General features: G+C 40.5%; 1 protein-coding gene across 1 annotated transcript; it reads left to right on the forward strand.

Annotated features, from left to right (window-relative positions):
* The first annotated feature begins 1,696 nt into the window (after nt 1-1,696).
* Nucleotides 1,697-18,401, forward strand: LOC124117129 (sodium- and chloride-dependent glycine transporter 1-like). Its single transcript, XM_048395479.1, has 15 exons — nt 1,697-1,783; nt 3,115-3,325; nt 4,666-4,797; nt 5,639-5,812; nt 6,162-6,267; nt 7,322-7,460; nt 9,195-9,329; nt 10,164-10,267; nt 11,793-11,917; nt 12,765-12,877; nt 14,373-14,501; nt 14,706-14,805; nt 15,851-15,951; nt 16,462-16,629; nt 18,164-18,401. Exons 2-15 carry the CDS (start codon nt 3,115-3,117, stop codon nt 18,239-18,241), a joined length of 1,815 nt encoding a protein of 604 aa, XP_048251436.1. The 5' UTR covers nt 1,697-1,783; the 3' UTR covers nt 18,242-18,401.
* The last annotated feature ends 981 nt before the right edge of the window (nt 18,402-19,382 follow it).

Below are 19,382 nucleotides of genomic sequence, written 5' to 3' on the forward strand. Positions count from 1 at the left end.
TTTTCCTAGAATGATTACAGCTTTTAGTTCCATGTTAGTAGACAAATGACATTGATACTTTTTTCAGTACTTATTTAGGTGTTTTCTATGGATGCCATTAGTCTTCTGCACCTATTTGGGGCAATTGTAATCTGTTTCGAACTCCCGTGAAACTACACTGTCCAGATATAACAAGTACTGATACCGTTCCAAACTAATCTGTTAATCTCCCAAGGGCCAAAATGCCAAATCACATAGCCAATGACTTTCCATTTTTTCTGAGTGAATATATCAGATGGCATTAGAGTATTTCATTATGTCGACAGAGCAGGGGAATATACTTTCATAATAAAACGTTTTATAAATTGAGTTTAAATTACGTCCTTCAGGAATCAGTATCTATGTTTTTTATTATTATTATTTCTAAATGTAGAAGCTTGAACATCCGGACGATCCGTGACGATCCGTGACGATCCGGAGTAGAATTGGTCTTCAGCAACCCATGCTTGCCGTAAGAGGCGACTGTGCTTGTCGTAAGAGGCGACTATGCTTGTCGTGAGAGGCGACTAACGGGATAGGGTGGTCAGGTTCGCTGACTTGGTTGAAGCATGTCATCGATCCCAATTGCGTGGATTGATGCTCATGATGTCAATTACTGGATTGTCTGGTACAGACTCGATTATTTTCAGACCGCGCCGTCATGTAGCTGGAATATTGCTGAGTGCGGCGTTAAACAACAAACAAACAAATAAACAAACAAACATAGTTATAAATTCGTGATCATGACGATGATATCCTCATTTCTAAACAGTGTTATCCCACTGCAAGAGAGAAACATTTCTACTGAGTGAATTAGTCAGAATACGACCCGATGTAATGGACATGGAAAACGCGTGCTTATGTACTCTCGGAACACGTTTCACGAACAAATATTGAAAGCTCTCAACATCCCTTGGCTTATTCAACGGCATTGTGTGTGGAGATGATAGATCACTGGGAGGAGCTTATGCACACTCGATGACCCCAGCAACCTTGTTGATAGGCTGACGTCACATGGCATTGTTTCGCCGATGGATCTTGCAACAAAATTCAACAAATTACGTCATCGGGTATTGTGACGTGATTGTAAACTTTGAGGTGCAAGGCCCCGTTCCACAAGGCGATCGTACTCTAGCGCAACGACAGTCGTTACCCTTAGAAGTTAAATTATGTGAGTTGTGACAGCCTTAGCACTACGATAATTTTGTGGGACGAACGCCTGAATTCTAAAGGTGGACCATTGTATGATATTAAATTCATACGTTTCAACTTTTGAAGTTTTTGAAGTATTATTCTGTTAAACTCAATTGGATTATGTCAGCCTATTTACACTCAACAGTATAATTATAAAAAAACATTATAAATGACAAGTAATAAACAAAATACTAAACTCGCTCTCGTGTTAAACCAATTTTATGAAACTCGTGAATAGTTGTGGTATCTGACTCGCTTTCGCTCGTCAGATACCAGAACTATTCACTCGTTTCATAAAATTGGTATTACACGGGAGCTCGTTTAGTATTCTATATTTCTCATCATTAATGCTGGCTATAATTGCTTAGAGAAATACGAGAGCAAGTATCTGTCGTCGATGAATAATATACATTATTCATACAGTGTGTGGACGTAACCCCTCTTGCGCCAGCTTGCTGTCATCAGTTAGATTCCACAATTGTCGAGCTACTCTATCTCGCTACGAGGACTGTATTTTAGAAAGGGCATGTGCTGACTTTGTGGTTGGAAGACTTGGCGATAGACCATAAAGGTATGTGATAAGCACCACAAAATGCATTTAAGGTTTCCGTGTGAAAGGAAGTGCGACCCGTGAAGATTCCGAGTCTGGAGTCTGGACCAGACAATCTAGTGATTGATATTATGAGCATCGATCCACGCAATTGGGACATGCTTTAACCAAGTCAGCGAGCCTGACCACCCGATCCCGTTAGTCGCCTTTTACGACAAGCATAGTCACCTTTTACGGCAAGCATGGGTTGCTGAAGACATATTCTACCCCGGAATCTTCACGGGTCTCAAACTTTGTACTCATGTCGGGAATCGACACTTTGTACCCATGTCGGGAATCGAACCCGGGTCTTCGGCGTGACGAGCGAACGCTTTAACTACTTGGCTACCCGACCGCCCCGCAATAATAATAACTTCTGAGCATGACGTGTGACATTTTGGTGGAAAGAGCATGCTCGATTGTTCCTCCAAACCTATGAAATGTAGACACAAACAGCTGGAGCTACTGGAAGATACCTGGAGAAGCTAGTCGACTATTGGAAAGTTGAAGTCACCCCTCTTGGCAAACGGTGAGGTGAGGTGAGGTGAAATTGGGTTTAACGTCGCGTCCAAGATTATTGCACTTATATAGCGACGTGCATGCACGTGTATGTGTGTGTGTGGCTGCTTGTACTAGTCCGGACTGATGCCGATTTATAGTGCTAGCTCACTGAGATACCATGCCGCAGTTTAACATGAATACCCCACTCAGACACAGTATACTGACTCCGAGCCGACCAGTCCTTGTTTTAGCCCCTTAATGCCGAGCGCCAGACAGGGTAACAACTCTTGGCAAACGGCCTTGTGGAGACCCTTAATCAGGACAAACGCCCCTCGGTTTTATCCCTCCGGTTCGAGTATTAAATCTTATACAAACTGTCGTGCAATCGAGACTGGTTATTCTCTGGCGTTGAGGACTTATATTCTCTATATCTTTTTTTATACCAACAAGACAACACAATTATACTTTATGCCATTTTACATACAAATGTCAGATACCAAAGTAATGTTTTGCGGAACAATGCGTGAGTGAGTTATTGTGGTTTTACGCCGCTTTTAGCAATATTCAAGCAATATCACGGCGGGGAACACAAGAAATGGGCTTCACACATTGTACCCATGTCGGGAATCGAACCCGGGTCTTCGGCGTGACGAGTTAACGCTTTAACCACTAGGCTACCCGACCGCCCCGCGGAGTAATGAAGACATTTATCAAGACAATACAAAATCTTGATACCAAATCAATATCATGAACGAATTACTCACAAGGCTAAACCAAATACGCAACAATGACTTACATATCATATTTTTAAGATGGATTGTCATGACGAAAGAGAACATGAAGAATTTGCACTCGCCCCCAGGCCAGACTTACGTCAAAACAGTGACGCTCACACAGAAAGGAACGCGGTGCATAGAGGAAGCTGGGCCTCGCAAATTGATTACCTGTTGTCTGTGATTGGTTATTCTGTTAGCCTTACAAACGTCCTGCGTTTTCCATACATCTGCAGCAAAAACGGCGGAGGTAATTGTAGTGCATAATGGTATACAGACGCAGCCATCACAACCGCTTGGCACGTTTAATGATCACGTTAAATAATATCTGCCTTTAGCATTATCAATAAACATTGACAGTGTCGAATAGTTTTGTCTTCACTGTAAAACAGCATAGATTATCATAAACTGAGAGGCAAAAGAAAGTATACCGAGTTGTTTTTCATGTTTTGTTTTGTTTGATGTTTAACGCCGCACTCAGCAATTATTCCAGCTATATGACGGCGATCTGTAAATAATCGAGTCTGGACCAGACAATCCAGCCATTGACATCATGAGCATCGATCCACGCAATTGGGATCGATGACATATATCAACCAAGTAAGCGAGCTTGACCATCTGATGCCGTTATTTGCCTCTAACGACAAGCAGAGTCGCTTTTTACAGCAAGCATCGGTTGCTGAAGACTTATTCTACCACGGATCTTCACGGGTAAATTTATATATATATATATACTCTTGTACCACCGTTGGTGGTTTTTCAGAGAAATAAAACTGAACTGAACTGACATTCAGGCAAGAATTAGTCTTCCCCATGAGCGCGAGTCGCCTTTTACGGCAACCATTGGTTGCTGAAGACCCGGATCTTCACGGGTTTGTTTTTCATGTCATCAAAGATAACATGTCTAATGCCTATCAGCAGTTATGTAACATGCGTACTGTTATTAAATCAAATAATATTTAAAAGAAATAAAAGCATGTAGCAGTGTTTTTTGAGTGCTGACTGAGCGCCAGCACAGTTTATCCTTTAACTATTATATCGCCTCAGATATTTTCAAATGAAAATCAAATATTTGACACAAACAACTGAAAGGTATAGTTTCTTTTGCTCCTCAGTATATATACGATAACTCATCCATGGTCATGCACATTGTGTCAACATGTGTTCCGGAAAAAAGTGAAATATATCAGAGCTCCAGATAACTTGTTGAGCAATTGAGTTTTTACTCTAGGGTTTCCATTTTAATTCGGTTATTACATTTTTCATTGGGTAACCAATATTTTTTTCACTCATCTAGTCATCACCCTATTGGTTTTTTCCCAAAATTAGTGAACATTTTTAAGATTTTAATTTTTTGAGGTAAATTAGCTCGTATTTTTGTTTCGGAAACTAGCAATATTGTACGCATGCTGAAAATGCTTCATTTGGTATTTACATTTTTCATTTGTATTTTTCATTTATTGTATGCGTTTCTGTCCGCAAGTTAATTGAAAGGAATTGGGTTTTGAATATTTTTTAGGGGTATTTTACGCAAATACGCTGCTTATCTGCAGCTCTGATATATGTTTACGTCTTGTATATGTCATATAGGTGCATTCCTCATCCCTTACATCCTGTGTCTGACGTTTTGTGGCCTACCTCTTTTCTTCCTGGAAGTTGCCATTGGACAATTTTGCGGGAAGAGTGGAACCAAAGTATGGAGTGTATGCCCTTTAATGAAAGGTATGCTTATGGGTGCTTGAGGCTCTGTATGGAAATGAATCTTGGTATATATCATTGCTCTCTCAAACGAGTCGGTAAAACTCTTGTCAAGCGAAACATGCAAGTAAAACGATATTTTATGAGAACTTGTATATGTACTCCTTTAGAAATTAATCTTTAAAATGACATTATTGGACTAGAATTATAGAATCTGTTTCTTCGGATTATCGAGATTAGTTATTCTTTGGCGTTGAAGTTTCATATTTAAGGTGCGGTGCTTTACGTTTTAAATGTAGCACAATGTTGAAATTTGAAAATTCTATCAAATGCATAAACGTGTAGTGCAAATCGAACCTTTTCTTCTTTTCCCGATATGGCTGAAATATTGCCGATGTGACGTAAAGCATAAACTCACTCACTCACTCTTCTTTTCGAATCATACCAGGGACAATACTCTTTTGTATCTTCTTTAAATGAAATGAAATATTGACAGCACAATGTTGAAATGTGAAAAAGTTATCAAATGCATAAACGTGTATTGCAAATCGAACCTTTTCTTCTTTTTCCAACCATACCAGGGACAAATAGATTAGATTAGATTACTTCTTTCAGTGGCATTTAGAAGTTGGTATGATGAAGTAAGACAAGTTCTATGGATGAACAACTTCTTTGTTACAATTAGTGCGACGTTTCGGTGTAGATCCTAACACCTTTAGCAAGCAAGTCATAACTTGTCTTACTAGATTAGATTAGATTAGATTAGATTAGTTTAGATTAGATTAGATTAGATTAGATTAGATTAGATTAGATTAGAATGATCGTTGAGAGTTCAAAATATATACAAAAAGCATCTCTGCGTCAGGTCTTGGAATTGGCATGATGGTTATTTCCGGTGTGGGAGCGGCTTCGTACACAATTCACTGTGCCTGGACCCTTTACTATGCCGCCTCCTCCTGTAGAACCGTCCTGCCCTGGACACACTGTGGAAACGCCTGGAACTCGGAACACTGTGTCCAAAGTATAAAATTATCGACAGGTATAAATTTACCACCTTTACATGACTCGGCGTATCGTGTTTGCTTAAAAGTGATCTCGTCATTGCCACTACACTGAGTGAAGCTGCAAATATCAAGTACACATAGTTACGTATCATACTGTTCCCCTACACAACTCGACCCGTGAAGATCCGGGGTAGAATAGGTCTTCAGCGAAACATGCTATGCTTGTCGTAAGAGGCGACTAACGGGATAGGCTGGTCAGGTTCGCTGACTTGGTTGAAGCATGTCATCAATCCCAATTGCGTGGATCGATGCTCATGATGTTAATGACTGGATTGTCACACTTAAGTATATAATGAAACGAAATAATTACACATTCACATTCAGCGTGGACCAACTCAACACTGTCGTCGGACAACAAGACCACAGATTGGGCTGGCATTGGCTGGAATAGCTCAAGACAACGTTTCACAGCTTCTGAAGAATTTTGGCAGTAGGTAGACATATGTGTTTGTTTGTTGTTTAAGCCCGCACTCAGCAATATTCCAGCTGTATGACGGAGGTCTGTAAATATTCTAACCCGGATCTTCAAACGGTGGGAAATGTATATCCTACATTATACATTTACCACCCTTTGAAGATCCGGGTTAGAATATTTACAGAGTGTCACATGTTTTCATAAATTCGTACCCGGTCGTTTTTATCCGAAATGTAAATTATATTCAACATTCACAGTCGCACACCCTGGACCAGACAAATGGTTAAGCAGCAGTAGCAGGTCAAAATTCACTTGCCTTTGCATGTATTTGTAACGGGTGCCACCGGTGGGGGAGGATGCGCTCTGGTGTTCGGGAACACCTGGTATCATCAAGATTTGATAGTGATTCCTCAACGCATGCTTATGATATAGTTGGAGTTGTACCATCGACTCCACTTATATCAGACATTTCTTCTGACAGTGGAAAGTGGTTTCTCACTTACAAATTTTGTCATCCTTACTTTTTTCTTTTTTTCTTCTGGAGTTGTCGGTCCCTTATGAGTGAGTGAGTATGGTTTTACGCCGCTTTAAGCAATATTCCAGCAATATCACGGCGGGGGACCCGGAAATGGGCTTCACACATTATATCCAAGTCGGCATTCGAACCCGGGTATTTGGCGTGACAAGCGAACGCTTTAACCACTAGACTACCCAACCGCCCCCGGTCCCTTATGACCTGAAACAGGACGACTGTAAATGTTCATTTGCAATGGTTCATTGACTGGTTTTGCGTCATAGGCGCGTGTCACATGTGCATATGTTTGTTTAGAATGTGTATAGTTGATCCTCTGCTGATGTATTGTTTGCTTGTAAATTCGAGATATCCGGACATTCGAGATAACGAGGCGTGATCATCAAGACAGACAAAGTAGTATTTCAGAAGACTACCCCTCACAACAGCGCCCATTTTGAAACATAAACATCAAATGTCAAATACAGTATTTGATATTTTGATGAGAGTGCAATAATTTCACGTTATACGGTAACATTGAACATTCCTTGAAATTGTTTTCAGATATAAGGTCCTCAGTATCAGCTCAGGACTAGATCAACTAGGAAGCGTCAAATGGGAACTAGTGCTGTGTCTCTTGGTGTCGTGGCTCCTCATTTTCGGTTGTATTTTTAAAGGTGTCAGGTCAGTAGGAAAGGTAAGACGCTGATGTTCACAAAGGATGCTTTGTCTTTTTGTTGGTTGGTTGGTTGGTTGGTTTGTTGTTTAACGCCGCACTCAGCAATAGTCAAGCTATATGACGGCGGTCTGTAAATAATCGAGTCTGGACCAGACAATCCAGTGATTGATATCATGAGCATCGATCCACGCAATTGGGATTGATGACATGCATCAACCAAGTCAGCGAGCCTGGCCACCCGATCCCGTCAGTCGCGGCTTACGACAAGCATAGTCGCCTTTTACGGCAAGCATGGGTTGCTGAAGACCTATTCTACCCCGGATCCTCACGGGCTTTGTCTTTTTGTTGACATGGTTCATTCTTTTGACAGAATGGTGAAGTAGCCACATTAATTAGCTGCATGATACGTATTAATACTTCTTTTGATTTTAAAATGATGACACCTGGAAGATCCGGGTTAGAACAGGTCTTCGGCAACCCCTGCTTGTCTTATATGAAGAGTCGATTATGGAAGCGTGTGGTAAGGCTCGCTTACTTGTTTGATGCATGTCACCGTATCTCAAATGCGTAGATCGATGCTCATGATGTCAATCAGTGGATTGCCTGATTGACTCGATTATTCACAGACAGCCATATAGCTAGAATATTGCTGAATGTAATCTTAAACAAAAAAAAACAAAAAAACAAAACAAAGAATGATGTCAGACCATGTTGTGGCTATTTCACACCTATTTACTAACCTTGACCCTATTGGGATCCCCGGTGAGAGTGAGTGAGTTGGGTTTAACGCCGCTTTTAACAGTATTCCAGTTATATCACGGCGTGGTAAGTTGATGTGGAGGAAAGCCTGAAGTAATTCATGTCTCGGACGTTTACCATTTCGGTGAAACCCACGAGCAAGGGTATGGTGCTGACAAACCTAGAAACATAATCGGGGCGAACTGGGATTCAAACCCACAATCATAGCCTTCTGGCGTGCCTAATTTGCACAGCGAATTGCAGCACCATAAAATGACTGGGCCCCTCCCCTGTTAAAATACTAGTGGACCACCAGCAACCTATAATGGTTATAAGGGGCGACCATATGGATCTGTTGGTCAGGCTCGCTGACTTTGTTGAAAACGTGTAATTGTTCTTCGACGGCGTGGAGCGTTGCTCACAATTCCAGTTACGCGACTTTCTGGTCCTCTGGACTCAACTATTGACAGACCCCAGTCATGTAACTGGAGAATTGCTGAATGCATCCCCTAATCACCACGGCTCGCATTTGGGTGAACCAACACGAAGCCCTGGATCCCTGATTCTCGCGATTTTAAATTACTCGCCCTTGATTCCCTTTAGCCAATTTGCTACAAGATCAAACGTACAAATCAGAATGCGAGTTAGAGCCAGCATCAATCTTAGGTTGACGATATCAACACGATGGCGGCCAGACCTACTGATTATGATAGAGTTTGCCAAAAAATCAACTGCTGATTTATAGTGCTAGCACACTGAGATACAATGCCGCAGTTGAACATAAATACTCCACTCAGACACAGTATACTGACTCTGAGCCGACCAGTCCTTGTGTTAGCCCCTTAATGCCGAGCGCCAGACAGAGTAACAACAAGTACCATCTTTTAACGTCTTTTGGTATGATGCGGCCGTTAATCGAACCCCGGACCTTCCGCTCTACGGGCGGACGGTCTACCGCTAGACCACGGAGGCGGTCTCAACATGAAGAAGATGGTTGACATTATTTTATTGTAGGTTGTTTATGTGACGGCGACACTTCCCTATATTTTCCTCTCCATCCTGCTTGTCCGTGGTCTGACCTTGCCGGGTGGTCCTGATGGTGCTCTGTTTTACCTGACCCCAGATTTCAGCAAATTACTGGACATTCAGGTAGGCGATACAACAATCATATTCATCACCTTCTTGGACACTTAACTAACTATTTCATCTGTCAATATGATAAAAGTGAAATCTTTAAGAAATCTTTTTTAACATACGCTCCTCAAAAAAAGAAACGCACAGGTAGATTTCTAAAATTCCAATGCTGAAAGGTATGGTACCAACGGAAGCGTCGCTGTCGATAGATCTGTTGCAAAACAGCGGTGATGACTGGTCTTCTGGGCCGGATTCCAGCCTCACGAAAATGGTTCCTGACAGTCTGGTCCGTTATCCTCCTCAAACCAGGGATGCGTCCTACAGTCTCCGTAGCTGTGGCATTGCGATGACGTAGGTGGAACAGTCGAATGTAGCGATCCTGTGCAGGGATGGTAACTCTTGGTCGGCCAGTTCTCGGACGGTCTGGAGGTGAATTGAACTGTTTTCTTCCATGACATTTTTGAACAAGCGTGAACACAATGCCGTTTAAGACATTGCAAATCGACATTGGCTGCGTTTTGACGCACCGTTTGTCGAATATCAGGCCACCAACATTTTCTAATAGCATATATCCAATTTATGTACCGTTTTTTTGTGTGTAGTTAGTTTCCATGAACTACATACTACCTGTGCGTTTCTTTCTTCGAAGAGTGTACTTGAGCATGATACTTCAAGTACAGAATGGTAAAAGAACAGGTCTATTTACTATATTCTGAATGAAAACAATATAACTGTCACATGGTTTGACTTTCACATCAAACCCTTTCATTAGATGGATCTTGGCACTGTGATGCCATGCTTTTATTTCTATTGATAAAAAAATATATGTTAATCCTTTGATGAACACAGGTATGGCTTGAAGCCTGTGCTCAAGTGTTCTTCTCTCTTGGCCCAGCGTGGGGCGGCATACTTACCCTGGCAAGCTACAACAACTTCAATGCTAATTGTCTCAGGTAATGTGGGGCGGTCGGGTAGCCTAGTGGTTAAAGCGTTCGCTCGTTACGCCGAAGACCCGGGTTCGATTCCCGACATGGGTACAATGTGTGAAGCCCATTTCTGGTGTCCCCCGCCGTGATATTGCTGGAATATTGCTAAAAGCGGCGTAAAACCATACTCACTCACTCACTCACTCATTTAGGTAATGTTATGAATGTTGTGAAATCTTATTTGTAATCAAATAAATCAGTATAATTGTGTGAGTGAGTTTTAAATTAACTCAGTATCGGACATAGCTCACCTGTATAGTTTGTGTTATTTCAGATACTATTCTATTTTTACCTCGACACTTCATTGGCGAAATCCAGTGAACCCATAAGTTAAAAGTTAGGGGTTATCCATTATGAATATAAGTAGGAAAATGTATGCGGGGTTTGGTTTGATTTCACCTTAAATCGCCTGTATGTACCCATTAGCTCCCCTGCTAAGGTAGTACAGCATACACTATTGTGGTTAGTTAGTTCCACTTCACTGCGAGGTAACACCAGAAATAGGCTTAACAAATTGTACCAACGAGGGGAATCGAACCAGGGTCCTGGCCGGGAACAGAAAATACCTTAACCACAAGGCTTCCTTAATGCTCTTCACAAGGTAATATGTTCCATGGTGACGTAACTGTATTGATCGGAACAACAGCATAAGACATCGCCATTGGGAAATATTTGTGAAATTGTTAAACATGTCTGGGACAAAACTGGAATAGAACTAGAATTGTCAAAATTGACAATTCTATTAGGATATCAACAAAAACGAAATGATGCATTACATCATATTATAACGGTAACAAAGCAAAACATATTCAAATCAAACATGTCCTACTCCCTACCAAATTTCCAACACACCAAACAAGAAATAACCGATTCATATTACATCGACAGAAATATATCATATTCACAATGTATATACACAAACTTCATGAAAGTTTGGTCTCTCTGTCACCACCTAGTCGTGTAAACCCACGAACTTACACAATCCAACAAAGATGTCTTAGCATCCTGACACTAGTTGAGTAGTTTTTGTTTGTTATTATCCACAGATATACTTTGAAACTTGTATGAATTTATGATTGCATGTGAACTATATTCTGTAAACTTATTGTTTGCGTACTCGAAAAAGAAAAAAAATCATAATTTTTAAAAAATATTTTCAACATCTACAATTTTAACAAAGTACATATGTAACTGACCTGTGAAGATCCGGGGTAGAATAGATCTTCAGGAACTCATGTTTGCCGGAAAAGGCGACTATGCTTGTCGTAAGAGGCGACTAATGGGATCGGGTGGTCAGACTCGCTGACTTGGTTGATGCATGTCATCGATCCAAATTGTGTGGATCGATGCTCATGATGTCAATCAATGGATTGTCTGGTCCAGACTCGATTATTTACAGACCGCCGTCATATTGCTTGAATATTGCTGAAGGCGGCGTTAAACAACAAACAAGCAAACATGTAATTTTTATTCATTGACGTTTATGCCAAAGGAATGCAGTCATATGTACATTGGTGTGTGGAGGAACAAGTTTGTTTGCCGGATTAGTCGTCTTCTCAGTTCTTGGATTCATGGCTCAAGAAGCAGATGTGCCAATCACAGCGGTTGCAACCTCAGGTACAGGCCACCTACAGTCCGTTTGCTGCAAAATCGTTTTAAAGGCAAAATAATATATAACTACGAAAGCAACAATAGGTCTTAAATGGCATGACAGTTATTTATTTGTCCGTTCGAACTCGTCACCACAGTGAAAAAGGTGTTAAACAGTTATTTGCAGCAAACCGACTATAAGACTTCTCAAGATGGCAATATTATTGTGTAGAGGGAATAAGTCGGTGTTAATAAAACTTTGAACATTATATCAGTCATGTCACAGTGTGTCAAGTCAATGCCAGAGAAAGCTCGATTTGGTCATAGATGTTTCCAAGTTTTGTTAAACCGTAGGGCATGGGTTTGGTATAAGGATTCTGAGAACGAATCGTGGCGCCCTTGGCGACTGGGCCTCCAGTTCCTCGTTATTGTCCAGAGGTGGACATCAGCTCATGATTGTTAACAATTCATTCCAAACACGTGATTGTGCAAAATGAACATATAACTTCTTAATCTAGAACGTCAGTATTTTATGCATGCCTCTCCTTGACTCTTCTTCCGTTCTAAACCAAGAGGGGAACACGGGTGGCCCAGTCGTCTAAGGTGCCGCGATTCCCTGTGCAGAGTTGCGTCCCCTGGGCACGCCAGAAACCTATGATTGTGGGTTCGAATACCGGTTCGCCCCGATTATGTTTCTAGGTTTGTCAGCACCATACCCGTGCTCGGAAGTGGTAAACTTCTGAGACCTGCATCACTTCGGGCTTTCCTCCCACATTAAGCTGACAGGCCGCGATATAACTGGAATACTGTTAAAAGCGACGTTAAACCCAACTCACTCACTCACTCTAAACCAAGACATAAATATTTGTTCCAGGCCCAGGGTTGGGCTTTGTTGTCTACCCAGAAGCCTTGGCACAACTTCCTGTTCCACAGCTATGGAGCTTCCTCTTCTTTATCATGCTTATTTTGTTGATATTGGATTCACTGGTGAGAAGGAGGTTTTTTTGAAATTATTACCATTCAATGTCTGAAACAAAAGTTTACCTTGTTTTCTTCTTGCCAGCAAATGGAAAACTACATTTATATGTAGATTTATGTACTTGTAAATAACAAGGTGCTTCAAGGAATAATTAAAAATGATCCATTGATATAACTGTCACCGTTATCTTACCCTTTCCTCTCAATTGAGACCCGTGAAGATTCCGGGGTAGAACAGGTCTTCAGCAACCCATGCTTGCCGTAAAAGGCGACTATGCCTGTCGTAAAAGGCGACTAACGGGATCGGGTGGTCAGGCTCACTGACTTGGTTGATGCATGTCATCGATCCCAATTGCGCGGATCGATGTTCATGATGTCAATCACTGGATTGTCTGGTCCAGACTCGATTATTTACAGACCGCCGTCATAAAGCTGGAACATTGCTGAGTGCGGCGTTAAACAACAAACCATCAACCAAAATCCTCTCAATTGAATCTGTTTCGGCGGATAATAAGTAAGGTTATTATGGCGATTTACGTTTTATGTATTATGTTCTGTACGCTTATTTAGTTTTCAATGGCAGAAACTGTGAAAAAGGTATACACAGGTTTTTTATGTACTTGAAATTGAAAGAACTGTCGTTAAATTTGATAATGTCCATATAGCCATCACTCATTCGTGCCATAGTTTGTAAAAAATAATATGTGGCTGTGTCATGTTAAGTAAAAATAAATTGGTTCAATGGAGACTGGGGTAAAAAAGAATTTGCAACATTGCCATTTTTTTAATGTTTATTTGTGCCGAAGAAAAGCAAATTTGTTGATTTTCAAAAATATATTTCTAAGATAGCCATCAGCTGTTGTGTATTTGTGCTATTTGTTTAATTTAAAAAAAGTTTCAAATAAGATTGTAGTTTGAAAAAATGTAGAAGTATAGAAAATGTAAAATATTGAAGACACTATTGCGCTAACTTGAGATATTTTTAATTGAAAATCAAACATATGATAAAATCAACTGAGAGGCTTAGTTTCCTTTGCTCCTCAGTGTAAGTCTTGTCTTATCACAAAAATGCCACTATGTTTGTCATAAAAGTCGACTATGCTTGTCGTAAAAGGCGACTAACGAGATCGGTTGGTCAGGCTCGCTGACTTGGTTGATACATGTCATCGATCCCAATTGCGTAGATCGATGCTCATGATGTCAGTCACTGGATTGTCTGGTCCAGACTCGATTATTTTACACACTGCCGTCATATAGCTGGAATGTTGCTGAGTGAGGCGTTAAACAACAAACAAACAAACAAACAAACTTTTCACAAAAAATGAAACAATGATACTTCACACACTTTTGAAACAAAGCCATTAGGAGTTTGAAGTATGTACCCCAAGCTATGCTTTATCGTAAACGTGCAAGGGGGAACTACATTGTGTATTTTTACATTGTATACATATTTTTATTTAAAAACGTGTATCACTGAATGTTTTGTGATTTGTTCGTATTTTAGTTTTCAATGGTGGAAACGGTGATATCAGGAATCATGGATGAGTATCCCTTTCTGCTGAAATGGAGAACTCAAGTAAATCTTGGATATTGCATCGGTTCCTTTCTGATCGGAATTATATTCACCACTGAGGTTTGAATGACACTGAGTTAATTTGAATTATAATAAACATTTTAGATGGATGTTTCCAAGAAACACTGACACAATTTGAACTATTAATAATGTGTGGTAAATTAGTCACGCTTCTTTAAAATATGTCACAATTTCTCTATGTAACCTTATGCTATATTTCACAAATAATGTTTTTTATTAAAATATTTCATTATGTCCATTCAGGGCGGAATGTACCTGTACCAGCTTGAAGACTGGTATATTGCCACTCTATTCATCATCTTTGCTGGGTTCCTGGAATGCATTACACTCGGGTGGATATACGGTAAACAACTAAATGATATATTTTACTATTTTTAGTTAGTTCACTCTTATGATTATATGTTTTCGGTGAACATTTCTTCTGTGGCATTCATAAGTTAGTGAGGTGAGATGAAATGGGGTTTAACGTCGCGTCCAAGATTATTGCACTTATATAGTGCGGCTTTGTATGTGGCTGCTTGTACTAGAACGGACTGATGCCGATTTATAGTGCTAGCTCACTGAGATACCATGCCGCAGTTTCACATGAATACCCCTATCAGACACAGTATACTTACCCCTTTAATGCCGTGCGCCAGACAGTATAACAACAAGTACCATATTTTAACGTCTTTTGGTATGACGCGGCCGGGGATTGAACCCCGGACCTTCCGCTCTCCGGGCGGACGCTCTACCACTGGACCACGGAGGCGGTCTTATATGTTTGTATGATGAACAAGGGAAATAGTGCTATGCACATACAACTTCTTTACAACAACGAATACGACGTTTTGGTGTAGATACTAACAAAGTTATCAAGCAGGTGATGTACTACAATGAATGCGACGTCAAACATCACACCGAAACGTCACATTCACTGAAGTAGAGAAGTTGTATGGCCATAGAATTATCTCCCTTGTACAGTGAACATACTCGAACAACTTTTTGTTTGTTTGTTTGCTTGTTGTTTAACGCCGCACTCAGCAATATTCCAGCTGTATGACGGCGGTCTGCATATAATCGAGCCTGGACCAGACAATCCAGTGAGTGACATCATGAGCATCGATCCACACATTTGGGATCGATGACATGCATCAACCAAGTCAGCGAGCCTGACCACCCGATGCCGTTACTCGCCTCTTACGACAAGCATAGTGGCCTCTTACGGCAAGCATGGGTTGTTGAAGACCTATTCTACCCCGGATCTTCACGGGCCACTTCTTTATACAAGTGGAATATTGCTGAGTGCGGCGTTAAACAACAAACAGACAAAATACTTCATTTCAACATCATTTTACAAATATCATGTTTTTAGAGTTCGTATGAATGAGTATATTTGTTTTTATTAGGAGTGAATCGTCTCAGCGCAGATATTGAGCTGATGATAGGGAGACCGGCTCCGTGGTTCTTCAAAGTCACGTGGCGTTATATCACACCCACAATGTTGTTGGTGAGCATTAGACAAAGTATGGCCAGTTTTCAAATGTAGGTCATGTGTTTATACGACCTAAAAATCTTTTTTTTATATATAAACCTAATATTAATCTTTAATATTGCACCCGTGAAGATTCGGGGTAGAATAGGTCTTCAGGAACCAATGCTTGCCGTAAGAGGTGACTATGCTTGTCGTAAAAGGCGACTAACGGGATCGGGTGGTCAGGCTCGGTGACTTGGTTGATGCATGTCATGGATCCCATTTGCGTGGATCGATGCTCATGATATCAATCACTGGATTGTCTGGTCCAGACTCGATTATTTACAGACCGCCGTCGTATAGCTGGAATATTGCTGAGTGCGGCGTTAAACAACAAACAAACAAACATATGTAATTATTAATTGACGTTTATGCCAAAGGAATGCAGTCATATGTACATTGGTGTGTGGAGGAACAAGTTTGTTTGCCGGATTAGTCGTCTTCTCAAACCAACCAACCAACTTTAATATTGGTTTGGCGTTTCAGATAGTATTCATCTCAACTCTGATGAAGTACGCGCCTCCGACGTATGGCAGCTATGTTTACCCCGAGTACGCTGCTACCATTGGTTGGACTATTGCAAGCATTTCCTGTGTTCCATTTGTTGTAATGATGTTTGTGGCCATCTACAGAGAGGAAGGAACCATAGTGCAGGTACCTAACAGGACAGTGACATTTATCGTAAAATTAAACACTGCAGCGAGAATACACCACGATGGGCGCACGAAACAGGAACAATGTGTTAGGATGTTAACAAAATTTACAAGGTTAAAAAGTATTTACTTATATATATTTTTTTAATTTAACGTTTACACGATATACGGCTTTTCGATTGGATGAGATGTCGGTCACATGACCGCGAAATTGTCATTCATAAGTGTATGAACGACACAAAACTTCCACATTCCAGAGCAGGAATACATACAAAAGCGTTCTTTCTGAATATTCAGACCCTTTAATCTTGAACTCGGCGTTTCAGTAAACATTGAGAAACGTCAGAGAGTTTGACTGCATTATAGTTCACGAATATCCTCGCCGTGACCCATCCTTGTGAGCAAAACGAAGAAATGCACTTCAAAACTATCATAAGTTTTTAATTTGAAGTTTACACGATATACAGCTTTTCCATTGGACGAGAGATCGGTTTGACTGCATGATTGTTCACGAATATTCTTGCTACGACCCCTCCGAATGAACAAAACGAAGACATTTCCAAACTATCGTAGTATCGACTCGATCCGTATCTAGGCTGAGAGTGACAGTCTACAGCAGTCTGTGAATTCACCTTAGTGTCTATTTGACACATCTTTAATCAGCTGTCAATGATCGGCCAGTTGATCAATGGTGACTAAAACCTGTAACCTGTAAAAATCTACAGTAACAACTTTAACTAATGTATTACAAATGGAGGAGAGAGACAAATGCTTTTGAGTAAAAGCAAATTCAAGTTGTTTGCTGAACTAACCTCCTGTGTTTGTACGAGAAATATGCAAAACCAAAAGGAGGTACATGAATGTGAAATGAAGCCGGGCCCTTCTGTTTTGAAGTCGCACTACAAATGACATGATTTTTTGCCAAATGAAAAGTATTAAAGTCAACTAGGAGTGCATTCAAATTTCTTTTTAAGGTGGTTAGAGGGATGGTGCCTTCGAACGGTTTATGTCACGTACCTGCCCCAATCGGGACTGATATCATAAAAGCGTTGATTGTTTGTAAAGGCGTAGAACTTTATGGCACAATTTATGCTGCATGTGCGTTTTTATTCAAAATGTGAGTGACGGGTGCTGCCTGTAGAGCAGGACATGCTAATCCGTTTCGTGAACACATGGTGTCATCACTGATGTTCAGAGGTCAATTTAAATTACTGTCACTGCTCATTGAATTTTTACGCTCAATGGAATCATTGGCTGGTCGAGCTTGCTTATTATCTGGCGTTAACGTTTAATATTCCAAACTAGAAATGATGTTATTACATTGCAAATACAAGGTACTTGAATATGGCATGCGGTTGTCGTAGGCATGCATTTCATCAAATCGAACGTTATCACATGACAGACGAAATACGTGTTGGTACATGTATGTAGTGAATGTTTGGGGAATTCTAGAAATGACAGTGCAGGAGTTGTACTTGGAATCATTATTTGAATAGTTGGTGGAAGAGTTGATTCCTGTCATTCTTCTATTGCAGAGATTCAAGAGATCCTTGAAACCTTCAATAACCTGGGGGCCAGCCAAATCATCACCTCGTGAATTGTATCATGCTTGAAACAACCAGTCTTTTATTACCTGGGATGCAACTTTTCACCGGTGTTGGTCTCTGTAAAACCACATGCACGATATTCTTGGGAAATAGGTATACATGGTCAATATATTCATGTTACCCATTAAAACGTCTCCGAGTATCTTTTTATGTCCACTTTTCTGCAGTGAGAGAGTGAGTGAGTAAGTGAGTATGGCTTTACACCGCTTTTCTTGCAATATTCCCGCAATATCAATGACGGGGAAAAAAAAGAAATGGACTTCACACATTATACCCTTGTAGGTTCTACTACACCAAATCAGAATCGTAGGAGCCTTCAGTGCAGATCGAGAGATATCTGCAGGCTGTGATTGGAGGATATTCTGTAAGATTTTGATGTATTTCAAATGTACATCCATCAAGTTATTAAAACTGACCATGTTTTTCTTTTTCAACATGATGACTTATGCTGAATGTGACCACAGCTATTTTCAAGTAGGTTACATTTGGTGCGAAACTGGGGTTGGTGTGTTTAGCTTCTTGTACTCGGAAAAGGAGCTGGCTAAGGTAGTCATTCTTTACTTTTTTTATTGCTGCTCTAAGGCCAAACTGTGCACACACGTACAGGCAATAGCTGTTGAATGCTTAGTTATTTTAAAAAAAATATATAACGTTACTATAGAAGTCTTTGGGAAAACATTTGGTTGTGTGTAACCTGTAGGGAATCCAAACCGGTCCTTTATCCTTCGGCATGACGAGCGAACCTTTGATCTGGACTAACCACCCCCCCACCCCCCACCCCCCCCCCACCCCCCCCACCCCCCACACACCCAACACCTGTTGTGAATGCTAAATATTATATGATGTGTCAATAGGATTTCTACATAAGTACATATGTAGTAGCTGAAACAGTATGATTTATCTGTAACAAACTAATATGTTTATTTTACCTTCTTTACTTTGAAAGTTTACAATTGTACTTTCAACCAGTCAGTTAATATCAGTTTGGCATTTAAGCAGATATATGATGTGTGGTAGGAATGTGAGATGACGGTCAAATCTGAGGTTCGGGAATATGGCCTTCTCTACTACCTTGATGGGATTACCATTTGAAAACATTTCTGAATCCTTTTGAGGATACGGTCATATTACTTTAATAATTACTTTG

The sequence above is a fragment of the Haliotis rufescens genome, unplaced genomic scaffold (assembly GCF_023055435.1).
Source record: "Haliotis rufescens isolate VD_foot unplaced genomic scaffold, xgHalRufe1.0.p SCAF_14, whole genome shotgun sequence".
NCBI classification, from domain to species: Eukaryota; Metazoa; Mollusca; class Gastropoda; order Lepetellida; family Haliotidae; genus Haliotis; species Haliotis rufescens.